General features: G+C 43.9%; 1 protein-coding gene across 1 annotated transcript; it reads right to left on the bottom strand.

Annotated features, from left to right (window-relative positions):
- Positions 1–3590: 3590 nt before the first annotated feature.
- Positions 3591–11258, bottom strand: LOC145394811 (uncharacterized). Its single transcript, XM_080268602.1, has 3 exons — positions 11228–11258; positions 5280–6187; positions 3591–4440 (listed from the first exon to the last, which is right to left on the bottom strand). Exons 2-3 carry the CDS (start codon positions 6185–6187, stop codon positions 4089–4091), a joined length of 1260 nt encoding a protein of 419 aa, XP_080124728.1. The 5' UTR covers positions 11228–11258; the 3' UTR covers positions 3591–4088.
- Positions 11259–21338: the final 10080 nt, after the last annotated feature.

Below are 21338 nucleotides of genomic sequence, written 5' to 3'. Positions count from 1 at the left end.
GGGAAGCCAGGAACTGCCCAACAACGAATGATACGTGGGCGGCCGCATTATCATGGTGGAGAACCCAGTCATTGTTGAGGACTTCCAATGATGAAGGGACTCTTGGAAAAACCGCCGGCATCACTGTATACATGCCCAAGGGGACTGCTTCAAAGGCGCTGGAAACAAGGAGGCAGGATTAGTCATTATGCTTTATGGTCATATTCCCAGAACCTTTGGGCAGCGCCTCATATGTATATACGTAGACTGCATCCTGTTCGTCCGGTCATGATGCAGCATTTTCTTTGTCCTGTAAACTGGTACTGACAAACAAACAACCTTGCTATGCCCCTTCCACCTTACCAACCTTGCTATGCTTTTAACATGGCGTAGGTTTTCGCTTATTTACAACTTACTTCACGTAGCTCAGTAGCAGAATAAGATAGTGCTACGGCTCTACATCCCTTCCATAGCACTTCTTTGTGACTGGGATCGTAAATTTAGTGTTAATCTGTTGTTTCAACTAAGCATTCAAGATGTAGAGATTATAATTCTAGGCCAAGTTAGAGTAAAAAGTGTATCCTTTACCTTAACTTGGCCCAGATTTTCGTTCACGCAGGTCAGTGGTAAAAATAAGAAATAATAATAATGCTTCGGCTTCACATCGATTTCATGGCAGCACATTCTAGTGTTAATGCAGGTTTAGAACTAAGCATTCGGTAGCCATGGAGGGATGATTGTTTTAGACTGTTATTGTGGAAAGAGTGTAGGCTATGCTTATATTCCTTTACCGTGTATATAGATAGATAAATAGAAAGGAATAGATATAGATAGATAGATAGATAGTAGAAAGATAGATATGTACAGCTAACCTTTGCTCCTTGTGGAAATAAAATATTATTATTGTAACAAATCTTTTATATAAGGTAGAAACGACAAAAATTCCATCTCCTCTGTACATATAAACGTCAACAACATATATATGCAACAGGTACTACATATATACTCCTAACCTAAACTTAACTATAGCTACACGAGGGGAATCTAACCTACTCTAAATATTCACAACAGTAGTCAGGTCTTCGTCAGCAGCTGTCGTCAAAATTATTTCCCTTATCACTGACTGAACGATGAAAAAAATCAATATGGAACTTCCGAACGTGAACCCAGTGAACTGCAGGCTGAAGATACCCCTCGCCTGCGGACCTGTATCATCTGTTCGAGAGGGAGTTGTTCGAGGGCGAGGTGAGGATGTATAACCAGGCAGCTCCACCTCCCGGTTATATCGGAGCCATCACATGAAGGAGTCCCACTATCATCAAAATTATCATAAGCGTCCCTCAGTGCCCACCCTATCACCAGAAAGGCAGATTGTGGACTACCGGTACAGCAGAAAGGACAGTCTCATCCTGCAGTCCACGGAGTTCACGCTTCAGATAAACTTACGGCAACAAGAACAGTCCTTCAGGTAAGCAGACAGTGGTTTTCGTCGGCGACTTTCATCCCCCCTTTTTTGCGCACTTAGGTTCATTTCCTTTTTGCGCATTTTCATTCATTTCCTTTTTGCGCATTTCATTTCATTTCCTGTTTTCGAATTTTCGTTTATGTCCTCTTGCGCATTTCCATTCATTTCCTGTTTGTGCAGCTTAATTTATTTCCTTTTTGTGCATTTTCAATCATTTCCTTTTTCTGCGCATTGTCATTCATTTCCTTTTGCGTATTTTCATTCATTTCCTTTTGCGTATTTTCATTCATTTCCGTTTTGCGCATTTTCATTCATTTCCTTTTGCGTATTTTCATTCATTTCCTTTTGCGGATTTTCATTCATTTCCTTTACGCAGCGTTATTTCCTTTTTACGCATATTTATTCATTTCTGCGCATTTCCATTCATTTCCTTTTTGCGCAGCTTCATTCATTTCCTCTGCGCATTTTCGTTCATTCCCTTTTGCGTAGCTTCATTCATTTCCTCTGCGCATTTTCGTTCATTCCCTTTTTGCGAGTTTTTATTCATTTCTTTGCGCATTTCGTTCCACTTTGCGCACTTTCATTCTCCCAGGATCTCGTGCTGGTTACTGTAGCGTCTGTCTTGCTGTGGTACCTAACCCCTTTCAGCTCGGTTGATGGCCAGGTGTAGTCAGATTGGAGGGTGGATCTGACTAGTAACCAAGGAGACTCACTGCATCCTCATAGCTAAGGCACATTGACTCGTCAGTTACGGAAGCTCCCTTACACCTCTTCCTAAGCGATTTATTTTTGCAGATTACACCTTGCCGACCTCTTGTGTTAGGCCTGCATCATTCTAACATCACCACACACTTCATAAATTACATACAAATTGATATTAACCAGCCGTATCCCAAAATAAATCACTTAGGAGGAGGTGTTAGGGGGCGCAGTTCTAGTAGGGTACTGTTAGGAAGCATACTAACACCTTTTCTTTACCGATTTAGTTCTGATTCTGCTCTGTTACTGTATTCTTGTGTCATGCAGTCTTTGTCGGTATTGAAAAAGACAGGTAAACCAGGGAATATTAATGAGTACTTTGGAAAATAAATCGCTAAGGAAGAGGTGTTAGGGAGCGTCCTTAAGAGTGACCCAGTTCCCTCAGATGATAACAGACTCATCAGATTTATTCAGGTGTCTTTCATGCTTATCAGAGAAAGCGTTAGTTTACATCTCTCTCTCTCTCTCTCTCTCAGCTAAAGATACATTACTTGCTTCACATCCATAATTTTCCTTTTCTTTCTCGGTGTGTGTGTGTGTGTGTGTGTGTGTGTGTGTGTGTGTGTGTGTGTGTGTGTGTGTGTGTGTGTGTGTGTGTGTGTGTGTGTGTGTGTGTGTGTGTGTGTGTGTGTGTGTGTGTGTGTGTGTGTGTGTGTGGAATCATTCATCCCTCTCTATATTCCCAATTCAAGCTGCTACTTGAAGAATATAATCCTCTACTCCTTTCACCCTAACTTGGCCTAAAACCGCCCTCTCTCCACCTTGAAAGTTGAGCTGCGGTGATAGTTTAACACTAGAGTCACTGCTAGTCACGAAGAAGTGCTAAGGAAAGGATGTAGAGCCGTAGCACAGTCATGTCAGTGAATTAGTTGGGGAAAAATGCATAAGGACGAAAATCTAGTCCAAATTCAGGTGAAAAAGGGTACAGATTTTCGTGATCACTTTTATTATTATTATTATTATTATTATTATTATTATTATTTTAAGCCTGCCTGCATTGTGTTTCAAGGTTAATATTTTCCATAAATATTTTAATAAATAGGATTGTACACAGAATACGGTAAAACACACACACACACACACACACACACACACACACACACACACACAGAATGCAGTGTGTATATCTCGTGGTATTTTTGTCACATAACTTATTCCCTTTCTGCGTCAAAAAAAGAAAAAAAAAACATCAACAGTTGTATTTTCTTCACATCATCTTGAAATATTAAAAGTAACAACAAAAACAAGAGCAAGAACATAAACAATGGGTGAGGGAGCTTCAGGGCCCTTCTGTTAATGCCCTTGGTGTGGCGTGGTGTGGTGTGGTGTGGGAGGGTAATATGGTATGTTGTAGCAGGGTGATATGGTGTGGTGTGGGAGGGTGATATGGTGTGTTGTGGTAGGGTGATATGGTGTGGTGTGGTGTGGTGTGGGAGGGTGATGTGGTATGGCAGGGGTTCACTAAAGTTGCTGAAAGATAAAGTGTAGCACCTCACGCCCAGAATAATGAGACAGATGAACGAGGCCACAGCTGCAGATGCCTCCCTGTCCAGTAGGCTATTCAGAAATATTTCCTTCACAAACGCGCTGCCAGTCACTCCAAAGCCTCAACTTTTACTGTGCAACTTTCACTGTTCTTGTTCTTTAGGTTTAGAATAATTTCCACTCTTTCTTCTCTTTGTGGTGGTCCATCGTGGTGAAAGGGTCTCCACCTACGGTTATCAATAAATATTTTCTTTTACATGCTCAAGGGTTTTTCCAAAAGCGTCCACTCGTACGACTGTCAGGGCTTTCCTTGTTCTCTGGCATTTAGAAACAGCCTGCTGTTTGCTGAACATTGTAGTTTATCGTGTACGGTTATCATTTAATATTTCCTTTTACGTGCTCAAGGGTTTCTCCAAGCGCGTCTGCTTGTACGACTCTCTATGCTATCGTCGTCCTTTCGCTTTAGAAATAGGTTTGCGAGTTGCTGGTCATTGAAGTGATCGGTGTTGGGGAAGGGAACACCCTCTACGGTTCCGGGCGTGTGCTTGGCGCTGGGAGGGGTGACAGGGAAGGTGAAGTATTGCTGCTGCTTCCTGAACACGTCGTCGCAGCTGGGACCCTCTGCAGTGTTGTCTGGCACACACCTCTGTTGGCATTCGGCGAGGGTGCGGTAACTGGACTGAAGGCCTTCGTGACCGCAGCCGCCGTATAGGAAACAGTCGCACTGGCTGGTTCGGGGGTTGTAGTAGTACCTGTACGAGGGGAAACAGGGTTACAAAGGAGTACAAAGAAAGCAAACAGCAACGGCTGTTTGTTAAGGAAACTACTATGCCTCTGATTCTGAGAAGAATATAAAGATAGTAATGCACAGCCAAAGGCAGCAGGAAAAAGTAACAAAGACCACCAGGCAGCATGAAAAAAAAAAAAAAAAATACCATGGCAATTTTATGGGAAAAATTGAAAGGTGAAACTGTATCCAACACTATCTTAGTCTTATCTGTTGGTTAAAATGGTCAGTGCTTGCCGATTTAGTGATTATAATGCCCCTGCCGGAGTGACTTCCTTAATCATGCACATTGACTAAGTTACCGTGAGGGGCAGTGTTTGAAGTGATACCATCAAGGGGATGTCTGGCCATCTACCCTTCAGTGTACTGGATTTTAGTACTCTAGCCTGACCCTAACGCCTCAAGGTAGATAATATGGGATTCGCTGTGGCACTCAAAAGTAACTGTACCGGGTGATGCTGTTGAAGTGATACAGAGAAGAGACATAGGCTATACTGAACTGTCAGTGAAGAATTGGGCTGGACAAAAGTAAGATTGTGTGTTCAAATGTTTGTAAGTTGCATTTATATGAGAAACTGAAATAATAAGAGTGAAGACTTTTGAAATCAGTACACCAGGTTGCAGGTACGAGTATAGGCTATGAGAAACTGAAATTATATTAGAAAAAGAGAGAAATGACTGCACCTCAGAAAGCTAGAAAATGAAGTAGTAAGAGCAAAAGGTATTGAAATCCATGTATGAAGTTGTAGTTAATGAGGAATTGAAAAAACATGAGGGAACTGTATTAAAGTCAGTGCAGCTCACCTTGGGAAAGCTGCCCTGCACTCTCCAGGATCGGGTAGCTTGAAGCACAGTGGGTCGCGTTGCCGTTGTGGTGTTGCTGGCAGGGGCTGTGTGGCGTGTGGTGCTGCGGCGGGCGGCTGTGGCTGTGATTGGGACTGCACGGGTCTCAGCAGTCCGCCCTGTTGCTCTGGCTGCCCCTTTGGAACATGGTCTGCTTGTGTGGGGTCGCTGCTGGGCTGATTGACACCACCGTTTTGCTGGGCCACACTACTGGCTGGACTAGAACCACCTACAGCGGCACCATTCTGTTGGACTGAACCACCCTGTTGAACTCCTCCGTTACGATGAACAGCATCACCTTGAGAGCTGGGAACTCCTTGATGAACTGAATCACCCTGCTGGACAGAACCACCCTGTTGAGCTGAGTCACTTTGTTGGACAGAACCTTGTCGGGAATTCACAGGTGTAGGCTGAACAACACTTCCCTGCTGAGTGGGCTGCTGAGCGGATTTGGGAAGAAACTGATCTTCCCCGTCTTTTAGGAAGGGTCCGGAGTGCTGACCATTGACAGGGTTGGATGATATTGGCACAAATCCTCCTTGTTGTGACCTGCGCGTATTGCCTAGCACATTGGATCCAGATAACGTAGGTTGGCTAGACACGGGGACTCGTCTGTTTACAAACCCGTTGGTTGCCACCCGCCGGGAAGCATCCAGCACACTAGGTTGCCTCATTACCTGCCCCTGCACCACTATGAACTGCCTGCGAGGTCTCAGCATCACGTCGGTCACCAGGAAACCCCCTGAAGGCGCCGTGGGAACAGCCAAGGGGACGGGTTGAAATGGTACCCTCTGAAATGCCTGGGGTAGCGCCTGCCCTCCACCCAGCAGCTGGAGTAGCGGTATTAGGAGTAGCACCTTCGTCGTCATCTGGGGAGGAGAGAAAGATTGGTGAGACGGGTTTTCATTGACTGATCTGACGGGTCGCCGATTAATACAAGGTTGGTGCTGGCGATGGACGCCTTCATGTGGTGGCACTGACATAACGTAACCTGCAGTCTACCGGGTTCACGTCTCACCTGAACCTAGAGCAAAAACTACAATTATTAATAGAAAATTTCTCTGGAGACAGCAAGAGTAAAATGAGGAATACGTCATCAAATTCGTTTTTTTTTTAATCCAAAGTGAGGTGAACGAAAATTAAAAGAGAAAAAAGTTACTACCTGTTCTTTTTTAAAATTAACCACCACCACAATTGCCACCACCACAACCACCACAGTTTCCAAGACCACCACCACCACCACCACCACAGTTTCCAAGACCACCACCACCACCACCACCACCACCACGCGAATGGTTGACACAGTTATACCCTTGCACCGATAACCACCATCCCTGTCTCCACGGTTGAGAGAGAGAGAGAGAGAGAGAGAGAGAGAGAGAGAGAGAGAGAGAAGGGTAGGGGGAGGGAGGGGAGGGGGTAGTCACCTGCTGTTTTCATCCATAATCATACTGCTTTCAAGAGTTAATTTCTTTTTAAGCTTTGTGCCAAAAACTTCCTATTGTGTGTGTGTGTGTGTGTGTGTGTGTGTGTGTGTGTGTGTGTGTGTGTGTGTGTGTGTTGAATATTTATAATGAATCATCCAGAAGACAAGATACAAAAACAGGAAAGGTTGAATGTGTGTGTGTGTGTGTGTGTGTGTGTGTGTGTGTGTGTGTGTGTGAGAGAGAGAGAGAGAGAGAGAGAGAGAGAGAGAGAGAGAGAGAGAGAGAGAGAGAGAGAGGCATTTCCTTAGCTGGGTAAAACCGTCTGCAGGAAGGAAAATGAAGAAAGAGAAATATAATCGAAGTAATTTTTTTTTTTTTGACCCATTCACTATAGTCCGTCTTCCCCTCCCCCCCCCCGGCAGATCCAAAATCCATTTCTGCTCAGTTGATCGCCAAGTGTAGTCAGATTGGAGGGCTGATTTGGCTAGTAACCAAGGAGACTCATTCCTGTCTCATAACTAAGGCTTTATCACACCTCCTCGAGTTAGTATTGAAGGTGTGAGATTGACCCAGTTCCCTCAGTTGAAGAGACTGGCTAGCAAGAATAAAATATAAATAATTCCACTAGACACACACACACACACACACACACACACACACACACACACACACACACACACACACACACAGGCGTGGGGTAAGAGAAGTGGAATATGAATAGGAAATACTGAGAAGAGAGGAAGTATAAGTGTGTGGTGTGTGTGTGTGTGTGTGTGTGTGTGTGTGTGTGTGTTGCAAGTAGGTATAATGAATTGCGCAGACACGACACTTCCGCACTAGCCTGCTACAGGAAGTTACCTAATGTGTGTGTGTGTGTGTGTGTGTGTGTGTGTGTGTGCCAAGCGGGTTAGTAGACATTAGTAAGTCAGTATATGTAAGTGGGTATAAGTATGCAGTTATAAGTAGGTATCCTTATAATATAAACTAAGAAGTATAGTATAAAGGCAGCTGTCTCTCGTGTTGCGGGGATGGCTCAGGCGGCAGGTGTGGGCGTGGGTGTGGCAGTTGCAGTAGGAAATGAATAAACAGTGCAGGGTAAAGGTTAGCTAAGGAAACAGATCAAACTAGATATTGCTCATTGAATTCTATGGTAAACTGTTAGCCAGGAAAACACATTCGCTGGAAAATGCTTAGGGAAAGAGGTAGGAAGAGGGCTAGCATTTATTGAGCAAACAGGAAGCCAAGAATGTGGAGTAAGAATAAATAGGGTAAGAAGTGAGTTCGTAAGGGACCGGTTAACTCTGGAACTGTCTCCCTCTGTCTGTATTTCCTGCTGCCTATGATCTCCAGTCTTTCAAATGCAGTGTGTCCAGGCATCACGAAATGAACGGATTTTGATTTGGCTCTCTGTTATCTTGTTTTTGCTTTTTCTTGGAAGGAACAATATGGGGGCTGCTGGCCTTTGGTTCCTTCTTCCTTAAATAAAAGAACGAGTATATAGCAACTTTTGGACAAGGAAAAAACTACCTAGGAGGTATAGAGGCATTAGGAAGCAGGAAGCGAGGAATATGACGCGATAAATAATGGTAAAAATAGACAAGGGTAGACGGAGAGAAATCTGTTATTAGACGAACAGGAAGTTAAGAATATAAAAAAAAAAATAATGTAAACGATAGACAGTAATAGATGTAAATTCAACAGTGCTCTTTTCACCTTAACCTGGCCCAGATTTTCGTCCTTTTGTAGCTTTTTTTAACTTAAGACAGTGGCGGAAAGAGGCAGTCCTGTGGCTCTACATCCATTCCATAGCACTTCGTGACTAGCGCCATATTCTAGTGTTGATTTAAAAATTGAAAGTTTGGAGGAAGCAAGGAGGCAACGTGCGTGGTATATGAGAGAGAGAGAGAGAGAGAGAGAGAGAGAGAGAGAGAGAGAGAGAGGGAGAGAGAGAGCCATGAAGTGTGGAGCAAGCAGGAAGGCAAGCATGTGGACAGTATAATAAAAAAGTGAGTAGGAAGTAGAGAGAGGGAGAGAGAGAGAGAGAGAGAGAGAGAGAGAGAGAGAGAGAGAGAGAGAGAGAGAGAGAGAGAGAGCTGCTTCCTGTTTGTCTGGATGTCGTCATCACTACAACACGACATTTACCCTTCATGGTGGGGGTAACTCTTGCCTTCTCTCAGGCATCACATAAATTAACTAATCAGAGAGTCATGATTGGAATAGAGGAGCCTAAATGATCAGGTTCTTAACATTTTATTGTCTTTAACCCAATATATTTTCATTTATCTTTATTTTCTTTATTACCAAGTGGAGTTAGGATTCCTTGGGCTTGAATGGTGAGTGAATGAGTGTGTGGCCCATTAATATTAATTTCTCCTGTCAGATTTATTAATGTTCTTTGGTCCCTGCCTCATCCCCATCCTTAGGTGGGAAAAGGAGTCTAGATGATGATGATGATGGTGGTGGTGGTGGTGGTGGTGGTAGTGATGATGATGATAATAATGATGATGATGGTGGTGGTGGTGGTGGTGGTGGTAGTGATGATGATGACGATGATGGTGGTGCTGGTGGTAGTGATGATGATGATAATAATAATGATGATGGTGGTGGTGGTGATGGTGATGATGATGATGATGATGATGATGATGATGATGGTGGTGGTGGTTGTGATGATGTCTTTGTACTGTTTCTCTGGTAACTTGAGACAAGTATCCAGGGTGATGGAAATGAGTTACTTGAGAGTGTGGAAATGAGTTACTTGAGAGTGTGGATATGAGTTACTTGAGAGTGTGGAAATGAGTTACTTGAGAGAGTGGAAATGAGTTACTTGGAGCAGTGGACATGAGTTACTTGGGAGTGCAGTGGAAATGAGTTATTTGTGAGAGCAGTGGAAATGAGTTACTTGAGAGTGCAGTGGAAATGAGTTATTTGTGAGAGCAGTGGAAATGAGTTACTTGAGAGAGAGTGGAAATGAGTTACGTGAGAGCAGTGGACATGAGTTACTTGAGAGAGAGCAGTGGAAATGAGTTACTTCTGAGAAACATGTGGAGTGACGTGGAGAGACAGATTGGTAAATGAGGAAATGAAGGAGCGTTGTGGTGTTGATTTGGATGTGATGAAGAGAGATGAGAAGTACCCTGAGATGATTTGGCCATGTGGAGAGCATGGAGAATCAGAGACTAACTAGGAGAGAGTGAGGTTGAGGGAGAGAGGAGGAGGGGGAGACCAAGGATGAGATGGAGGAATGGAATGGAGAGAGATACGAAGATGAGAGGGTAATCAAATGGCAGAGGACAAGGCGACGTGGAGACGATTTGTTTGTGGCCTCCCCTGACAGGATTAAACCGTTTGACAACAGATAGATAGATAGCTAGATAGATAGACAGGTGGAAGTATAGGGTTGCCTCTTGCCTTCAGCCACGATTGCCTCACTGGGTTGTTCCCCTATGTAAAAACTAATTCTTTTTTGTTGACTGTCTGCCGTGTGTGTGTGTGTGTGTGTGTGTGTGTGTGTGTGTGTGTGTGTGTGTGTGTGAGTTTGCTTTGTCAGTGCCTATTTCGTTATCAGAAACGAGACCGGCATCAGTATTACACATTCAAGGTCAGTGTCTTAGGTAGGCTACGGTACCAACTTCACAGCCTTGGGCAAAACCACTCCAACACACACACACACACACACACACACACACACACACACACACACACACACACACAGAGGCTACATACATACATACATATATACAGACACAGCCTACACACACAGATACATACATACATACATAGCCTACAGTATATATCGTACACAAGCATTCCAACACACACACACACACACACACACACACACACACACACACACACACACACACACACACACACACACACAAACGGGTAATCTTGTGGGAAAACCCCTGAATGATCCAGTTTTACGTCTGAGCGTCGCATCGCCACCTTTTTTCGTTCGCTCATTGTGAAAAAATTCTGTGGCAGGTGTGTAGGTGTTCCTGAAGCTCCTATGACCCGCTGATCCTGAGAGTGAGTCCTAGCTGCCTGAGAGTGAGTCCTACACCTGAGAGTGAGTCCTTCGTCGGTTAAGGAGACTCCCTAGCACCTCTTCCTTAGTGATTTATTTCTGGATGTGGCAAGTCAACATCCAACTGTACGCAGTTTAAGAAGAGTCTGGCCATATTGGAAGGATTTATATAACACACACATGAGGACAAGAAGGTGCATTAAAGCAAATAAATCGCCGAGGAAAAGGTGTTTGGGAGCTTCTTTACTCGAGAATGTGGACAACTTTCATCCCATTCTGTGCTTGGATTGGAAGAACGTTGGTAATGTGGATGGATGTGGATGGATAGATGTGGATAGGTCTGTGCCTTGGTGTCACCCCTTACTCCACTATCAACATTCTCTCTCAGTGTGTAGATTGTAAGGAAGTAGGGATAGATGTGGGTGGTTGTGGATGAGTTTCATTTCCACACCCACCTCTATCAAGTGTGTGGATGGTTAGAAGGACGTCGGGTGGACAGAAAAATGTGGGTATGCTTCAGCTTCACTCACTCACTCACCTCAATCAAGTGCATGGATGGTTAGAAGGACGTCGGGTGGATAGAAGAATGAATATATGTTTCAACTTCACTAGCTCACTCACCACTATCAAGTGTGTGGATGGTTAGAAGGACGTCGGGTGGATAGAAAAATGTGGATATGCTTCAATTTCACTAATTCACTCACCTCTATCAAGTGTGTGGATGGTTAGGACACGGAGTTAGCTGTGAATAGGTCCAGATCTCACGCGACACTGCCTCACCACCTCACCTATCACTATTATCACTACCACTGCCACCACCACCACCACCACTACCAGCTCTCCGGGAGATTCCCTCAAAAGTCCCTCCACTTTACCTCCCTCCCCCTCTCCCTCCCTACTCCTCCATATGCTCCCCCCTCCCCCTCTCCCTCCCTACTCCTCCATATGCTCCTCTCTCCCTCCCAACCAATTTGTCTTTGCTTCTTCATAGTCACCCATTCATTATCTTGTCTTTTGAGCCCTCTCCTCGTCTTCTTTCTTCCCTCCTCCTCCTCCCACTGTTTATCCTCTCTCTCTCTCTCTCTCTCTCTCTCTCCCTCTCTCTCTCTCTCTCATCCCTTCCTCCTTCTCCTCCGAAACTCCTCCTCTTCTGGCCTTCAGCATAAGCACCTATTCCATTTTCTGTGCCTTATTCTCACCACATTTTCCATTCTCAAAGCCACGGCTCCCGGTTATTAAAATCATCATCACGTCACAACCCCAGTATCAATAAAAAGTAAAAAAATAAACACGAAATAGAGAAAATAACATGAAAATTTGAGTTTAGCTGGCACCCCTCACGCGCGGGACACGTTGCCACATACCACTAGTAGCACTGACATACATCAACGTGCGTAAGGAATTCCCACCTCTTTCCCGCTTGTTTTAGTATTGCGACCCCACTACGTCGCACGTGCATAGAGAGTAAATTATGTAAGTCTTCTATCGACATTCCCCGACACGTGTTACCTAAGCGAATTAGTCTGGATCTCAAATAAATATTGCATAAAGTTGAAGGTCACAGTCGTTCTCTCAGGTGCTTCCCGTTTTGTTGTGTGATAGAGACAGACTGCATATTGGCCACTTGCGATTTGTGAGGGGCAAGGAAGATGAAAATGTGGACGTTGGTAGCATTCCTAGTATCAGCATAAATCGTGTTTCTCTCTATCTATATCTACTGTACTGCCAGACGTCGTAATCCTGTTCGGGGTGACTACATACAAACCTCCATGTCGCCCTGTCCTCTGCCATTTGACTGCACTCCCTCGATCCCACACCACTGTCTCGTATGTCTGTCCACTCTATCTCATCCTTGGCCTCTCCCTCCAGGCAATTCTCGTACACTCTTCTAGTCAGTCTCTCTCCATCTCCACATGGCCACACTTCAGCACAGTGAAATATTTTGCAATTAATTCTGGCTGATTCGATTATTTTATTCACCAAAAAAAGCCTTACAGTTTTTAGAGGGTATCACTAGTGTCTAATTTTTCATCATCTTTCCAGACCATTTTATTCACCTTAAAAAAGACGCCGTGAATGAAGGTTTGAGGATGATTTCTATCTGTTATTTAGAAACATCATTTATTGTCATTATCTTTCCATGTTATGCATTTATATTCACTATCCTTCCAGAAGCTTTTATTTACAAAGAAGGAGGGGACATGAAGGTGATTACCGTACCGGTATATCGTAGTACTTTCAAGTGATTAGTATTATCTATCTATCTATCTATTGCCAGACGCCTCAATCCCGTTTGGGGTGGCCACAAACAAATCGCCTCCAAGTCGCCCTGTCCCCCGCCATCTCACTGCCCTGCTCCCAACTCACACCCCCCTCTCTCATATACCTCTCCACCCCATCCCTCCATCTCATTCTCGGCCTCCCCCTCTCTCTTCCCCCATCCACCTCACTCACATACACTCTCTTCGTCAGTCTTTCACCCTCCATCTTATTATTATTATTATTATTATTATTATTGATCCTCATTTACCATAGGTGGAGATCTTTATACCCATTAGTATTTTTGTCAGCCTATTATCCCGTCACATTTCGTCTCCGATTATCATCATACTGAGGATGTGCAGCACCATGACCCTATAACTGACCCAGTTTCAGTGGCCTTGACCTACCGGTACTTTTTAAGGTCACATCCAAAAGTGCCCCCATATTATAAATTTTCAACCTGGTATTACTCCAAATCTATTACAGATACATGAACATGGAAATTCCACGATAAAAGTACTAACAAATACTTATAATAATTAAAAAAAAAAAATGGTCATGATGCGCGATATTACAGTACGGTAGCCTATTTCGGACACCTTACTTTTCAAAAATTTTCGCTTGTTCTTCCATACAGGAAAAACCAAATCGCAAATGAGTCACGTCTTGGCCACCCCATGCAGGTGGTGTCTGGCCCTGCACCAGGCCTGTGGAATTTATTGATGACAGTTTGACCAATGGTTTTTTGAGTTATTGCAAAATACGTCGGTTCAACCATATTCTCGTAGGTGGAGATCGGTATATAATTGTCTCTGACAGTTGCAGTCTTTTAGTTATTATCTATCTATCTATCTATCTATCTATTGACAGACGCCTCAATCCCGTTTGGCGTGGCCACAAACAAATCGCCTCCAAGTCGCCCTGTCCCCTCGCCATTTCACCGCCCTGCTCCCAACTCACACCCCCCTCTCTCATATACCTTTCCACCCCATCCCTCCATCTCATTATTATTATTATTATTATTATTATTATTATTATTCATTTGTTTTCATCATCTTTCCTTTTTATTTATTCGTATGGAAGTAACTAGATAATCATTTTTCTCTTTATTTATATCATACTCTTTTTACGCCAGCCTGGCCTAAATGTGACATCTCCTTCTTGAATGCTGACTTGTAACACTAGATAAACATTAGCGTATTATGCTGGTCACGAAGAAGTGATGTAAGGAGGATGTAGAACCGTAACGCAGTCTTTTTCAGCCATTGAGCTACGTGAAATATGTTGCAAAACAATGAATATGTGGGCCAGGTTGAGGTGAAAGGCGTATAGTCATGAAGAAGTGGTTAATAAAATCGGTCCAAGTCGAGGTGAAGAGTATAGTCACGAAGAAGTGTTTGGAAGTGGTGTGGGGCAGTAGCATTGTGTTCCTTGTACCACCCAGTCATGAAATAAGCTGCACAGGGAAAGTTGGACCAGGTTAAGATGAAGGGAGTATAGTAACAGGAGGCTTAAGTAAAATGTAGGATTGAATAAAGAGAAAGTACGAATCGCTGCCAATTTCTAACGCCTACGAGAGACTGTTCGTAATTGAGTAATGGATTGGCGGGAGACGCCAAACATTCTGGGAAAACTGGGCCAAGTTTGTGGAAGCTGATGGAACAGTGAAAAAAGTATGTCCTACCGAAACAGTGTGTCCTCAAGGTTATCCATTAGTGGATCTCTCTCTCTCTCTCTCTCTCTCTCTCTCTCTCTCATTGTATGTAAATCTATCTGTCATCTGTGTTCAGTATACAGTGATACCGGTGTGTATGTGTGTGTGTGTGTGTATGTGTATAAACATGTGTATAAATATGCATGTGTGCAAGCGAACATGTCTGTGTGTGTGTGTGTGTGTGTGTGTGTGTGTGTGTGTGTGTGTGTGTGTGTGTGTGTGTGTGCGTGCGTGCATGCATGCGTGCACACTTGCGTGTGTGGGTGCGCGTGTTCGCGCGCTTCGTTAATGATCAGGAAATCCCAAGGCTCACCTGCCCAACCTAGTCTCTCTCTCTCTCTCTCTCTCTCTCTCTCGGAGATACATTCTTACAGACAGTGCACACACACACACACACACACACACACACACACACACACGTCCGAACGTAAAAAACATTGTCCACTCCTGTTCCCTCATTTGTTCCTTCTCCCACCTCAGTGTTTGATCACTTGTTCCTGCCGGTGTGCACCCGGTAGACTGCAGGACTACATTACCCTCCCCTTGCAGTCCACCTTTCATCTATTACACAGGGAAGTTGCGGCCCGTTCGTATAGGCTACCCGGCCAGAGCAGCAGACAGGGTATATCGGTGCCACTGCGCGAAGGCACTCCTCTGAATGGAATGGTGTTAGTCTGTATAATATTCCTTATATGCCTATGCCCATGGTTTGAATATTCTCTCTCTCTCTCTCTCTCTCTCTCTCTCTCTCTCTCTCTCTCTCCCCCAGATGATTGTATTCAGGTGAGTCAAATTCTTTTATAATATGTTCATGAAGTAGTAAAATGTTATAAACACCGGAAATAAAGTTACACAAACACAATAATAGGTGTGTGAAATATGCAAATGTGTGTGTGTATGTGAGGGGGAGGGCGTGGGCCTGCGTATGAATAGCCGTGCCACACCAGCGTTCCCACTAACACAATAACCACATTTCCCAGTAACGGAAGCTATGGTCTCATTCACGCCTCGGGTTGACTAACCACTGGTGTAGTCAACCCACAGGTCAGTATTCACCAGTTTAACTTCAAATGTTACATCATATTGTTTTGTTTTTTTAATTATGACTCACTGGAGGAACCCTGTAGGTGTGTGGATTTTTTATTATTATTTTCTCCTTCTGCTCGTCTTCTGTAAAACACACACACACACACACACACACACACACACACACACACACACACACGCAGTAGTAGCAGCAGCAGCGTCATAGAAAATGGACTTTACGCCACCGGATGTGACGTCAGAGGTGCTGCCATGAAAGTGTTGCGTTACCACTCTGCTTTCCCACGCCAGGATCACGTACACATTGTTACCCACCTGCGTGTATGTTCTGCCTGTTACCCTCCCCACCCGGATACACCAGCGCCTTACCACAGCCCTTGTTCCTAACGAGTCTGGAGGTTAAATTGGTATAGGATTTGATATACGTATGTGTGTGTGTGTTTGTATGTACCAGGGGAAGGTGGTGTGTGTAAAACTGCGCACCTCAAGCATAGGGCGTTCTCTTGAAAACCCAGGGCTTAATACGGTATATATACTGGTATTAAAAAACTAATAGATATTCGGTAGATAGATAAATTGAGAAATAAATAGATAGCTAGATAGATACTGAGAGAGAGAGAGAGAGAGAGAGAGAGAGAGAGAGAGAGAGAGAGAGAGAGAATAATTCCTCAGGCGACTGGTTCTCAACCCAAGGTGTGAGGCCCCCTAAAGGGGCTTGAGCAGTTTCTAAGGGGAATGCGAGGACTAGGAGGCAAAATAGTGGCATGAAGTGTGTGTGTGTGGGGGGAGGGGTGTCGCGATGAGCCAATGATTTATATTCAGTATACACATTCAGTCTGTTCTGTCCTACAAAGCACATTTTTCTTGTACCAGGGTAAGATTTTTTTTAAATTTCCTTTTGTGACAGTCGCCTGGTCAGCTTCATGCTTCTCTCTCTCTCTCTCTCTCTCTCTCTCTCTCTCTCTCTCTCTCATATCTGGTCGTTTAGAGAGGAAATTACAGTACCTGTACCAAGAAGTCTTATATTGCCAGACGGACCGCCCCCGAGTTAAGATATAAACGTGCCCCAACTCCCGCTTAGGCTGTCTCATAAAGATGGAGCCTGTATTCACCAGCATTAACGTCAACTTGAACCTTCGGCGGCAATAATGATAATAATGATAAATAAATAAATAAATAATAATAATAATAGTAATAAAGACAATGATAATAACTAGAGCCCCGTAAAATTGTCCAAAGGCAGTTTTGATCAATAAAAACTTTCCACAGCCTTTGCCTACAGGAAGCCGAGCAATAAAGGGACCTGGAGGTCAAGGTGACTGATCTTGTGCCTGTCACCGCAAGCAAGTTTGGTGGCTCTAGCTTTATTCTTTCATGTAAGAGCAGAGGACCTGCCTGTCTTCCGCAGTAGCTAGTCCAGAATTTTGGACCATAGGCGATCACAGAGAATGATGATCCGATCTGGACTGTATTACGAGGGTGCATTCTGGCTGTGGCTCTGGATTATATCATAACAATTTCAGCGTTCAGATATAAGTGGTTCTTGAACTTGAGGGTCACTTGTTTTTATTTTTCCCGGATCCTGTCAGGGTCGCGGTAGTCAGATCAGGAGGATATTTGGACAGGTGAAGCGGCCAGCCAGAACCCTAGTATATATAATATGGGAAAGAATCAAGGCTGGAGCTCAAACGGTATGCTGTGGCGTCGATTTAGATCTTCCCTTGAATAATAATATTAATATTGACAAACATTAACACTTTCCACGGGGATGTGGGAAGTTTCAAGATTCGGAGAACATGGTTGTAGAGTCAGATGATGGCAGCAGGCGGCGGCGGAGGGATGGGAGGAGTGGATATGTAGACCAAGGCTGAAGGGGCGCGACCTAAAAAAAGATAAGAAAAAAAAGTGAAGAACCGATGCCCTGAGCGTTATTCTCTTCCCTGAATGTTTCCCCACACGAAATGAGTGGGCATCTCCACGAAGCTCCCCACGTGAGGGTGTGGAAATAGGTTGTGATGATGATGATGGTAATGGTGATGCTGGTAGTGTTGTTGGTGATGCTGATAGTAATGATGATGATAGTGACGATGATGATGATTGATGGTGATTGATGGTGGTAGTGGCGATGATAGGATGATGCTGTGAGTTGTAAATCTCTGTGATGGCCTGGATTTGTGTTATGTGCGTCTGAGGCTGAGGGCTTTACTCTCGTTGGTTAAGGATGCTTCCTAACACATCTTCCTAAGCGATTTGTTTTGTTTATTGCTCCTTACTGCCCTCGTCTGTGTCATTTGAATAATTCCAATGCCACCAAACTTGGCATATAAAAACAGATTTGATACTAACTTCCCGTATTCAATAATAAATCGCTAGGGAAGAGGTGTTAGGGCGCTTCCTCAACCGACGAGCGTACGAGCCTAAGAGTTTTAATGCTGGTATTGTACCATCAACCCTGTCATGGTCGAGACAGCTCAAGGCCCATATTCTTGTCGATTATGGAAACTCCCTAACACCTTTTCCTAAGCGATTTATTTTGTTTATTACATTTTACTCTCCTCTTCTATGTTACATAAATCATCTCTATAACTTCATACTCTGCATGAAAGATATACAAAATTATGTAAACTACCCTTATCCAAAATTAAATCGCTCAGGAAGAGGTGTTAGGGAGCTTCCAAACCCAACGAGAATACAGGCCCTTGTGTTTTATTCCAGCCAACACCAAACTATTTTATTTATCAGATTTATTTTATTATTTACTGGATATTTATTGTTTATTATGCCTCTGTCCACCTATGGGCATTAAGTCTGACCGTCGGAGTGCGCGTCAGTGCCTGTGTTACACTCTTGTGGCCTTGATATCTCCTGAATCCCTCGACAGATTTCAACCATACTTTTGTCAGTGATGCAGTATGAAGGGACGGTGAACTGATCAGGTCAGCAAGGTCAAGGGGTCAAAGGTCACGGTCAAATGGGGTCGACTTAGATTATCCTTGTGGACGCGATATCGGAACCCATTGACGGATTTCGACCAAGCTTTTGTCGGTGACGTAGTATGAAGGGACGGTGAACTGATTAGGTCAGCATGGTCAAGGGGTCAAAGGTCAAGGTCATATGGTCGTGGGGGCGATGTGTCCTGAACCCTGAGACGGATTTTGACCAAATTTTAGTCAGTGATGCAGTATGAGGGCAGGGTCGTGGAGGTGTATGGTTGGTACGTATAGACAAGGGTTGGTGGAGCCCTTCCCAGCCACGCCTTGCACTGACAACTCTTGGCGTTTCATTTATATTAACTTGAATATTTTTGTCCCTTTGCTGTTTGTGTCCCGTAGGTCATTGGTGGAATAAATACCGAGGAACTGTATGCTTATCGTAGCACTTCTTCGTGACTAGCACCATATTGTCTTGTTAATCACGCGTTACAGCTTAGCATTCAAGATGGAGAGATAGCCATTTCATGCCAAGTTAAAGTGAGCGGAGGATAGAATTACCACGATAATGAGAGAGAGAGAGAGAGAGAGAGAGAGAGAGAGAGAGAGAGAGAGAGAGAGAGAGAGGCCATGGAAATGCCAGGAAACAGGAAAAGGCGTGGCCAGGTGTGGTACGGGTGAGGCTGAACGAATGAATAAATTAATGTGGAGAGGATGGACAATGAGAGACTGACTGAGAGAGTGAATGTGGGTGAGGTGAGGGAGAGAGGGGGAGGGGGAGACCAAGGATGAGTTTGAGGAATGGAGTGGAGACATATGAGGGGGGGGGGTGAGTTGGAGGTAGGGGAGCCAAATGACAGGGGATAGGCCCTTTATTATTCCAGTCTTTACTTTAACTTGCTTGAAACTTGCCATCTCTCCGTTTCGCTTGCTGAGTTGTAACAGTAGATTAACACCAGAATATGAGGCTAGTCACGAAGAAGTGCTGTGGGAAGGATGTAGAGCCACGATATTATCTTGCACTCCCGTGTAGATGAATACTAGAATATTTTTGTCACGAAGAAGTGCAATGAAAGGATGTAGAGTCATAGTAATGTCATTTTCTCCCACTTAGGTACATGAATAACCATCAAATGACGAAGATCTGGGCCAGGTTAAGGTGAAAGTACTGTATTCTTCTTTTAAGCCCACATAGGCAGATATCTTAGCCAGGGCTGTTTGTATTCCTTTGTACTCCGTTGTATTCCCTGCCCCACCAGTTAGCACTCCCAGATTCATTGTGGTATATTATGTGCATCTCTGGTCTCCCTTACCCTCCCCCCCCTCTCATTCAGTCATGTGTGTGTGTGTGTGTGTGAATTTGTATGTAGGTGGGTGTGTAGGTGTATGGACAGAGAATTCCTGGACAGGTGAGGCGAGGCAAATGTCATATTTTCTCTTTCCCCCCGGCTTGTCCGTCACTCTTCGTTCACGGCTCCTTTCCCCCATCCCCCCTACCCCCCATCCCGTTTACCCTGCCAGGCGGCACTCCCCATCCCCCCTTCCCTGCCCCCATACACGCCAGTTCGCTAATCCGCCTATAAAAAACATGAAGGAGAGAATTTTACAAAGCCTTTGCCAAAATCGGAACACGAGTGACCGTGTGAAGGATTAAGAGGTCCCCTCGGGAATCTGGACCTTCCTCCTTCCCTCTTCCGTTTTCTTTCTTCTACACACACACACACACACACACACACACACACACGACGCTTAAATAATAAAACAATGTGTAGCCTCTATTTATCTGTCAGTGTCCTGATATCGGTCCATATGAGGAGGGATGGAGGATGGGAGTGGCCCGGGTCGGAATGTGGGGAGGGGTTGGGTAAGGAAGCAATGAAATAGCCATGAAAGATGAAGAAAAATTATTTTATTTTATTTTATTGTTTTATTACTATTCTTTATGAAAAAACATAAACTGATTTACAATAGTATTACTGATCGAAGGATCAACAGTAGCATTTCCTTTATAAATATTCATTATATTCTAAAATTTACATTGAAATTACAATCTCTCTCTCTCTCTCTCTCTCTCTCTCTCTTTATCACTCGATATTCATGTCTCCCTCATCTAAACCTTCTTCTTCACTGGTGGAATCCCCCTTCCCCCATCCTGTTAATCCGATCCCTCCTCTTCCCTAGGCTACTCAGCTATCACTATGAAAACACACACACACACACACACACACACACACACACACACACACACACACACACACACACACACACACACACACACACACACGACGCTTAAGTAATAAAACAATGTGAAGCCTCTATTTACCTATCAGTGCCCAGCAGGGGCGCACCAAGGAATTTTCTAAGGGGGGGTCCCCATTTGCCAGTTTCCTGAAGTTTACATATAAGTTTTATAGTTCTAAGTTGTATATATATATATATATATATATATATATATATATATATATATATATATATATATATATATATATATATAATAAAAGGAATAATATGCTATTAAATCTAAATATACCACGAATAACTGGTCCAATATTTTTCGTTTATATTTAGCGCTTTGTAACTCAAAAAAAAAAAAAAATCATTGTATGTGTGTGTGTG

Source organism: Coenobita brevimanus, chromosome 4 (assembly GCF_032717465.1).
Source record: "Coenobita brevimanus isolate Jiangsu-jjx chromosome 4, ASM3271746v2, whole genome shotgun sequence".
Classification (NCBI taxonomy): domain Eukaryota; kingdom Metazoa; phylum Arthropoda; class Malacostraca; order Decapoda; family Coenobitidae; genus Coenobita; species Coenobita brevimanus.
Note: the sequence above shows the minus strand (reverse complement) of the source record. Positions and strands in the feature narration are given on the sequence as shown.

Bases quoted from the DNA above. Each gene is read 5' to 3' on its own strand.
- LOC145394811 (XM_080268602.1), bottom strand. From the start codon at position 6,187: ATGACGACGAAGGTGCTACTCCTAATACCGCTACTCCAGCTGCTGGGT. The intron at 4,441-5,279 runs GTGAGCTGCACT...CCCCTCGTACAG, and splicing joins TGCAGGGCAGCTTTCCCAAG to GTACTACTACAACCCCCGAA.